Raw genomic sequence first — 9,987 nt, 5'->3', positions numbered from 1 at the left:
GAAATAGGATGTTTTTATGCAGAAGCCAATAGAATTTGAATGAAGGCGGGCTTTAAGTTGGGGTAGGTTGACCCTTGACACGCCTTCTGTAAACACTGGCTCTCCATCAGGGAACTTGCGCCACCAATTGGTCGAGTCTCATAGCACCACTTTGCAGTCATGCTTGTCGAAATAAGATGTAAATAAGAAATACATATGATTAAATTTACTTGGAAAGCTGTAGAATAAACATTAATAAGAATAAATCTGAAATGTTGTCTTTTACTATTCATTCTTTTATCATTAATTAAGGTATGATTACACATTTTGTCTGCCAACTCTTTATTTTTTATATTAATATATATTGTAAAATCTATCTACAAACTACTAAACTCTACTATTACATATCTTTACAGTTTTATTTTATTAATAATAATGGTAAGCTGGTATATAATGAACAAAGGAAGTTATTTTATTTTATTAGTCATTTGTGTGAGCATTCAATTAGCTCTGCTTTTTCCTACTCTTCTTTGGACATGTTGAATGTGAAACTGTAGACGTGAGATGTACAGGTACTTCCATGTAACCTTTTATGTGCAAACCATTACCACTGCCATTATTATTATTATTGCTGTAGTGTATGCACTGATGTTTATACTATTCTGACAGGTTAAATGCAGCAGAAGGCTTTTGTGCAGTACATGTTAAATACTCTTAAAAATATACATGACATGCGATTAACAATCCTTCCATTTGGTGCACTACAGTAATCTATATATCATTTGAAGTCATACGAGTGTCTACTTTTTGTCCAACGAGATACAGGAGCTGACAGTGCATTACCAAGATTAAGGTCTGCACACTCAAGCCCACCTTCTGTCACTGTTTGCCTGCACTGAATATTTAAATATGGTTGTTGTGTCTTTTGGAGGGACAGCTGGGCTTTTTGTGCACTGCTTTAGTTACACGGTTGAATACAGTAATCACTGCACATGCATGCCAGTTAAGTGTTTGTGTATTTTGCAGATACAACTAAGCAGGAAATGTACTTTTTCCAGTTTTATACGATGCAGACATATAGCTCTTTGTGAAAGAGATTCTCAGGAGGAATCGCCACTGTAATCCTGCTAATTATAGTGATCTGGGTCATTTAAATGGTCCCGATTGGAGATTAGGCCTCATTCAGATAGCACAGCATAGCACTGTAAATCACAAAGCATCTGCAATATGAGTACGTATTACTGTAGTGCCAGAAAAAGTGTCATTGCATACACCTTATATGTTAAGTTCATCTACATCTGAATGACATTTCATTGTTCATGTGTGTTGGAGTATGTGCACTGTGCTGCAGGCTGTCACGGCGGGACGATTAAATTACCCAACTGTCTGTCGGGAACGAGCTGCGAGGTGGTGGTGATGGGGGGTGGTGCATTGTCAAATGTGGTCCTTAAGATTCACTGTCATGCTGCCTGATGGGGAGGTAAATGGGTCTCAGGATGAAGTCATCATCTGTCCAGACAGAGCAATTAGAGCACACCCCTTCCTGTACGTGCGTCGTTACAGTATAGTGCGCCCTATGGACAATGTTGGACCTGATCTATAATTTGCTGATATGGCTCCACCAATGTTTTAAAAATGGACTGCACAGCTCAGCAAACATGGTTTCAATATCTACTCTGTAATTTATGGTATTTAAAAAAAAAAGACTCCATATGACCTTCTTTATCCTCAGAAATGAGATTTTATGTTTTGTGTGTGTGTGATGAGTCATACAGATCAGGTGACATCATGCGGGGAATTGGTCATCTCAAGTGCATGCATGAATTTCTGCATTTCCTTTATGTTCCATCATTCCTAATGAAGTAAATACACAATTTTTCTCCCACACAAAACAATGGAAATAGAAATCATCTGTCCCGGTGTCAAACTGTGACCATCACGAAACCTTTATTAATTGTACAACGTTTTAAGTCACATTTTTAATATTCTTAACTGTCCTGTAAAAAAAGAAGTCAACCACTGTTAACTCTCAGCCTCGTATCCACAGTCTATGCGGACGCAGTACGATGACGCAGCCACATATGCGCCATGAATTTGTCATTTTGTTGTCATGCTATTTCTTTTGTTTTGCTTTGAAAGCAAAAGCAAACAGGCAACGAACATGACACCACCTTCCTATTGGTGCGGATAAAAATAAGCTATCAAGCAATCAAAGCATCTGTTTAGAGGCCAAGAGTAGGAAGGGTAAGCCAACACAGCCGTCAAGGGGCCAACTGACAGATAACTCTGTCTGTTCTATGGTTCTCATCACACTTTTTCCTCTTTTGGTATTCCCTTCTGTGGTAGCATTGCAAAAATGTACAAAAGCCAAAGAAAAAGATAAACCACTGTGAATATCAAGACATACAAGCGACTTAACGCAGAATATCTGAGTCATTTTTCCACATTCTTGATTACCCCACAAGTGTAAAAAGAAGCCAACCACTGTAGCACCATTTACTCTTGCCTTGAGTGCCTGTTGGGATACATAATGGTCATCCATGACCATGCATTTGCAGTTTTCTGATTAAAAATGATACATTTCTGTTATTGGATCTGGTGTACCTAATGGTGTGGCATGTGAGTGTATATCTGAAAGGGCAACACACACACACACACACACACACACACACCCTGAAAATATGCAGCGTCAGTGTAAGAGAAGGAGGAGAGGTGAAGGAGAAAGCAAGTGAATGCAAGAGTTGTGGCCAGATGACGAAGCAAAGTTCTGTTCTGTACTCTCACAGAAGTATCAATCCAAAAAAAGAGAGAGGTCACACAGGCCCGCTGTTGTCATGGTAATGAGATTTTAATAGTACAGGCTCACTCGTCGGTGGCTTTTGGCCATGTAATTATCAACAGCAACAACCCCCTGCCCCCTCCAGTCCCTGTCTTTTTTCACTCTGGGGATTTTCCTGGGAAAATCTGTATAGCCATGGTATTTAGGCTATTGACTTCCATGCAGACCTCCAGCAGAATATGTTGATTGCATTTGACTTATGCATCCGGGAGAACCAGTCGGATGGGGTTTAGCTGGGTGCAGGTCATAGGAAGTGTGGCACAGGATTTTGGTTTGCAAATTGTTTTTTGTTAACATTTTTTTTTAGTTTAATAATGGTTTGAACTCATTTTGGAAGTCTTTATCCCAAGTCCCGCAGTGACAAAAATAAATTATAATGTCCTCTTAATCAACAAATCAATTAATCATGCCAGTTTTAGTTAATGCGTGCCACTGCTGCAGGCTGAAATAATCAAATTAACCTTTTTTTCCCCCTGTGGCACTTGAATGCATCATGGATACCTGCAGAAACAGCAACCTTTTTAATTCTGATAAATGGCGTGTATCTTTCTAACTCTTTTTTTGTCTTTCATTCAATCAATTTCAAGCATTGTTTGACCTAGAACAGGGGTGTCCAGTTTTAGATGCCACACATCACATACAACAATGTAACATTAAGGAGTATGACAGGCAGACACAAACCGTTGCGATACGAGCATAGCTATGTGAGCTAACATTCCTGTCACATTTTAACAGCAACGCCATGCTAGGTTAGTGTTTTTGCTGAAGAAAAGCAAAATGGTCAAGTTTATAGCTCCCACATCCGTAGCTGACGGACGAATAGTTGGCATTATATTATATGCTAAGATGTGCAGTGAAGCCTCAGGAAGGAGGTTTTTCCTTCATGGTGTCACGAAAACCGGGAGCTTCAACTTCAGAAGTGGAGCCAACAAGTAAAAAAACAGGCTCCAGGGACTCATGTTACTGTTAGAACGTCATGAAAAGGTCTATATTTAATAAATAGGGGAGACTTTTAAGGTTTACTTAGGCCGTCGTGTAAGGATGGTTTGTCTATTTCGCTGTGAGTGTCTGATTTACTCATACTGTATTTCTAACAGCATGAAAAGGGGGGTTCTGCTGTTCCATAATAAGCATACAGGAGGCCTCACTTTTACCTCCAGGGCTGCTGGGAGGAGGAGGAGGAGGAGGAGGAGGAGGAGGCTGAGCTTTGACAAAGCCGCACCCCAAAGTGGCCTCACCCTGCTGGGCAGATTGTGGAGGCTGCACCTGGCTCCTGCAGCCCAGTCTTCTTAAAGGGGGTGGTGGCGGGACAGAATGAACATGAAGACATTGCCACTGTGCCCATTAACCATCTGTCTCTTTTTTTACTGCGCTTGGACAAAGTCATGTCTTTGGGGACCTTGTGTGTTTTTTTGGCCCCTGCCGATTCTGTTCTGTTTGAGCCACATGGTTTCATTTTTCACCCCAAAGCGGGGTGCTAGCTGCCAGTTAAAGGCGGGGGCTTTTTTCCTGAGAGATCATACAGAAATATTAACTCCACTCCTGCTGACAGCTTGCTCCTTATGGCTGATTTAGACATCACGTCGTGCTTGAAGTCACTTGATGCCTTCCTGAGCTGATGTTCGATACACACATGCGCGCAACATACTGTAACCATCATGTCTGCCTCAGTGTCCTCTTGGATAAAATGTGTCTCCATACAGAGAAGTTAGTACAGGAACCCCATCGAGGAAAAGGCTTCTTGAGACGTCATCTGTACTTCTGTGAAAAAGGTGTCAGACGTTTCGCTCCTCATCCGAAGAGCTTCGTCAGCGAACTAATAAGTGCTGGTAGCTTAGGCCTTAAATACAGTAAGAGTGGGCGGAATTGGTGTGCCAACACCCTCCTCCTATTGGTTCATTACACTAAGCCTGGGCGGAGTAGTGGTATAATCCTATCCTGTTATTAACACCTCCGATAAAAGGGAAGTGTCGCTCCCTGAATTGGGTATGAACGACTCTGATACTGGCTAGTTAGCATCTATTGTTCTGGCTCGGCCCTGGCTTCACCTCATTAGCACCACATATTTTCAGTTTAGAGGGAAATTCTACAGACAAATTCATGGTTGTGCTATGGGCTCACCCGTCTCACCCATAGTGGCGAATCTGTACATGGAAGAGATGGAGAAACAGGCTCTCACATCCTTCTCAGGGACAAAACCAAGGCACTGGTTTAGATACGTGGATGACACCTTTGTCATAATCAAAAAACATGAAATTCAGTCTTTCACAGATCACATCAATGCGGTGGACATCAATATCAAATTTACTCGCGAGGACACTAAAGAAAACCAACTAGCCTTCTTAGACTGCAAGGTAATTATAGGAAAGGACAGACAGCTACTTACAGAGGTCTTTAGAAAGGCCACACACACTGACCAATACCTGCTTTTTGAATCAAACCATCCACTACAACATAAACTAGGGGTTATTAGGACCCTCCAAAATAGAGCGGAACAAATACCAACTAGTGCTGAGGGAAAGAAAAAGGAGACACAACATGTCCAGAGAGCGCTCTCAACCTGTGGGTACCCACGGTGGGCTTTTAACAAATGTCAAAAGAAGAGAGTAGGGAAAGAAACCCAAAAGCCCACAGAAGCAAAAAGGAGAGGAGTGGTAGTCCCTTATGTAGCGGGGGTCTCCGAAAAACTCCAGAGGATCTTATGGCAACACAAAATTCCTACCTATTTCAAACCAGTAAATACCCTGAGACAAAAATTAGTGCATCCTAAAGACAAGGCTCCAAACCAGAAACAGAGCAATGTGGTCTATTCCATCCACTGTAAAGATGAGGAATGCAAAGAGTACTACATTAGGGAAACTAAGCAAATGCTCCAAAAAAGGCTTTATCAACATCGCAGGGACAATGCTAGTGGTCCTCAATCAGCAGTACATCTACACCTGAAAGCTACCAATCACTCTTTTCAGGACAGCGAGGTAAAGATTTTGGCCAAAGAAAACAGATGGTTTGAAAGAGGAGTAAAGGAAGCTATTTTTGTCAAACAACAGAACCCATCATTGAATCGGAATGGTGGTTTGAGGTTTAATTTGGACCCTGTGTTCAGCAGGTTACTGAGACCAAAACCCACAGCTCTTAGTCTTGCAAATGAGGTGAAGCCAGGGCCGAGCCAGAACAATAGATGCTAACTAGCCAGTATCAGAGTCGTTCATACCCAATTCAGGGAGCGACACTTCCCTTTTATCGGAGGTGTTAATAACAGGATAGGATTATACCACTACTCCGCCCAGGCTTAGTGTAATGAACCAATAGGAGGAGGGTGTTGGCACACCAATTCCGCCCACTCTTACTGTATTTAAGGCCTAAGCTACCAGCACTTATTAGTTCGCTGACGAAGCTCTTCGGATGAGGAGCGAAACGTCCGACACCTTTTTCACAGAAGTACAGATGACGTCTCAAGAAGCCTTTTCCTCGATGGACAACTCCTGTACGACTGAGAGCCTACACAGATACAGGAACCCCATGTTCTCCTCTGTTGCTGTTTGTTAGCCTGTCTTGTAAAGATGCACACTAGAGGCCCGTCTTCTTGCTGCCCTCAGTCTCCTCTTGGATAAAATTGATCTCATTTTGCCAAGACTGAAATACAGCAAGATCCTCTGTCCCCTCCATTGTTGTCTTTGTTAGCATGTGTTGTTCGGATCGATGCGTTCACAAGTGGCCCATTTTCTTGCTGCCCTTAGTCTCCTCTTTGATAAAATTGATCTCATTATCCCAAGACTGAAATACAGCAAGATCCTCTGTCCCCTCCATTGTTGTCTTTGTTAGCATGTGTTGTTCGGACCGATGCGTTCACTAGTGGCCCGTTTTCTTGCTGCCCTCAGTCTCCTCCTGGATAAAATTATGCCCAGATGTAAATACAGAAAAAATTTTTTTTATGTTTTTTTGTCGGTAGCATATCTTGTTCCAACCAGTATGTTCAATATGCACTACTGGCCCGTTTTCTTGTTGCCCTCAGTCTCCTCTCGGATAAAATCCGTCTCCTTGTCAAGAAGTAAATACAGGATACCCTCATGCTCCTCTATTGTTGTTTGTTAACGTGTCTTGTCAAGACTGATGCATTCAATGCATACTACGTACTGGCCCATTTCCTTGCTGCCCTCAGAAAATTGGTCTCATTTCATACTCGTTCTCCTCCATAGTTCTTGTTTGTTAGCACGTCTCCTTTCAACTGCATTCGATGCACATCAGCTATCCGTTTTCTTGCAGCCCTCAGTCTCCTTAAGGATAAAATTATAATGAATAATAACATAGAATCTGTGTGAAGTTACATCAGTATTGCATACAGTATAACTATACTGTATACTACTTAGTCATTGGTCTTACTGATAATCCAGATGTTCAATATTGGCCATGCATCTACCCCCACTTTCCGTGTATGTGTTGCGCTGGATTTGTGTGCGATGCGCCCCCCACCCACCCACCCCTCCATCAGTATACACGGTGGGCAACAGCGTCATGCTCGTACTGCCCCCGGGCTGGTCCGCTATCTCAACTCACTATCACACATACAGAGCCACCGAAAGAAGCCAGCCAGCAGCCAATCGTGGACATTCCCACCCCATTTTCCTCCCTCCGTGGATTTGTCATTCACATGTGGCATTTAACCCAGCCACTTGGAGGAAGAAGAAGATGAAGATGATGACGGTGCTGTGAATGGGACACACCAGCAGCACGGAGGCAGTACCGCCTTTCCACACATTTGGGCCAAAACACGCCGAGGTTTGCGCACCGGCTACCGGGTCCAGCGTGTGCGCTCAGCCGGGCCCGGCGCGCGTCGTCTGGGTGGACTGACCGAGGAGGATGGAGGCGTTCTTTACGGAGGTAAGACGCCGCTAAGGGAATGTGAACGGTGATTAGACATTCGTATTCGTATTCGACTCGTGCGCACTGAGGGATGGTTTGACTGCTTTGTATTCATTTTTACTTCTCAGCCACGATGGCAGGTGTTGAGCCTTCATGCATTTCGATGATCTTTGACAGTGAAAGCAATTCAAGCAAACTGTACTGCGAGGCAGTTTATAGCCACTGCAGAGCATGGAGGCCTGTCTGCCGGCTTTGTGAATTAATTCCGAGCTTCGCCGTAGATAAATTGGCCAAACGAGAGCTGACACACGGGCTTTCACCTCCACAAGGTTCTCCTCCATCGCCGGATTAAAGCCAATCTGCTAACATGGGCTCGGCCTGCAGCAACATCCATCCCGTGCTGTTTTAGAGATGTCTGTGTACGGGTTTGTTTATTTTCTATGCTTTTTTAAGTGCACTTTGGGGTGGATGCATTGCATTTGGGTGGGTATGTGCACAGCTGAGGGGGAGGGGGTGATGGAGAAGGGTGGCCTTCTGTGGGGAGGGGTGGATGTGCTGTGGAATAGGTGAGATTGCAAGAAAGGGGTTTTATTATATCGTCATGGGACTGTTATCATCTTTATTGTGCAAGGTGTCGTCCTTGTTGTTACCTCAACCAAGGGCTACAGGTATTGTTTTGAGAGAAAGAAAAACAGCAGAAGAAAAAAACGGACAAAACCAAAATCAAGTTTTTGACAAGGATTTGGCTAAAGGTGTGGAAGCAAGAGTTTATTTTCACATCTTCATTTTTGTTACACTCCACTTGCTTTGGGGCCCAGTGGTGTAGTGAGCAACCATATCCAGCAGATGAAGCCCCTGTGGAACAGTTTGTGAATGTTCCATCAAACGAGAGAGCCACGACATATTAGCACTTTAGCATCTTTATTGTGCAAGCTATCGTTTTTGTATAGGCTTTGTATATACAGTATACAGTATGTATAGGCTTTTGTTTTGATTTGTGTTACTATTTATTGCACAGTGGAACGATTTATGATTTTTCCATCAAACGAGATAACCGGGACATATGTAGGACAGTAGATGGTAGCACTTTAGCATCTTTATTGTGCATGCTAGCAGTCCTTTTGTTACGTCCCCCAAGCACAAGAGGTATTGTTTTGATTGCATTTTAGCAGGAAAAAAACTACGAAACCGACCTTCATGAAACTGTGCATTTGTGGCGAGGATCTGACTGAAAGTGTGGGTGCAAAAGGTTTTTTTCACATTTTCATTGTTGTTACCTTTCACTTGCATTGGGGCCAAATGGTGTAGTGACCAACCACATCCAGCAGGTGGAGCCGCAGTGGAACGGTTTATGATTTTTCCATCAAATGAAATAACCAGGACATATTTCGGATGCTCGATGTTGGCACTTTAGCATCTTTGTTGTGCATGCTAGCAGTTTTTTGTCACCTTCACCAAGCACAAGAGGTATTGTTTTGATTGACTTTCAGAAGAAAAAAACTACAAAACCGACTTCCTTGAAATTGTGGGATTTTGGGAAGCATCTGGCTCAAGGCACTTTGGTGCTTAGCACTTTAGCATCTTTATTGCGCAAGATATCATTTTCTTATTTGCTTTCGTGTTTGCCTTTTGTTACCACCACCAAGCATGAGATGTATTGCTTTGATTGGATGAGCCTGGGAAGAAAATTAGCATTGTGGTGATGACGTCATGCTATCGCCGGAAAATGGTAGCACTGACAAAACGTCCAGTCGGGTAAGCGACTGTCTATGGACTTTGGACAGCGTCCTAGTGTAATCTCTCCAACATATTTGCATGGTAATTCAGGATTGCTATGTCATGCTGTGCATTAAAGTAGTGGAATTATTTATCCCTTGAGCCTCTCACATTGGTAGAGATGTAACTTGTTATAATGTTTGGAGATCACCATTGTTGCCGTGGGATACGGGCTGAGATGTGCGAGTAATACGTCCACCATTGTGAAGGCCTTGCATGACACATGGCAACAGTGGAAAGTCGCACCGTCTCCGACATTTTCCCCTCAATTTTAACATATTGATCATCATCATTGATTCCCCACAGCCCCGTTCACTGAAACCTCATGTAGGACCAGTAAAAACGGACTGTAGCGAGTCCTGTATATGCTACATGTGATACTTACAAGTATAACTGGAGAGATACAGGATATGAGTGTCTATGTCCAAACTCCACTTTATAGGCTCATTCCTCTGCATCTCCATCACTCTGCTGTCCGTGAGAGTGAACAGCTGACCTCTCACTCCTTCTCTCTTTCAACCCAAGCAGAATGA

The 9,987-nt window shown here is 43.0% G+C and overlaps 1 protein-coding gene across 2 annotated transcripts in view; it reads left to right on the top strand.

The window, feature by feature from the left end:
• The first annotated feature begins 7,325 nt into the window (after window positions 1-7,325).
• myo10l1 (myosin X, like 1) overlaps window positions 7,326-9,987 on the top strand; it is a 51,218-nt gene continuing 48,556 nt past the window's right edge. For both annotated transcript variants that reach the window (XM_054796168.1, XM_054796167.1), the window contains exon 1: window positions 7,326-7,696. In XM_054796168.1, the coding sequence (XP_054652143.1) occupies window positions 7,676-7,696 (21 nt within the window). In that variant the 5' untranslated portion in view covers window positions 7,326-7,675. The remainder of the gene's footprint in view (window positions 7,697-9,987) is intronic.

Source organism: Dunckerocampus dactyliophorus, chromosome 13 (assembly GCF_027744805.1).
Source record: "Dunckerocampus dactyliophorus isolate RoL2022-P2 chromosome 13, RoL_Ddac_1.1, whole genome shotgun sequence".
NCBI classification, from domain to species: domain Eukaryota; kingdom Metazoa; phylum Chordata; class Actinopteri; order Syngnathiformes; family Syngnathidae; genus Dunckerocampus; species Dunckerocampus dactyliophorus.
The sequence above is the reverse complement of the archived record's forward strand: the minus strand, read 5'-3'. Positions and strand labels throughout refer to the sequence as shown.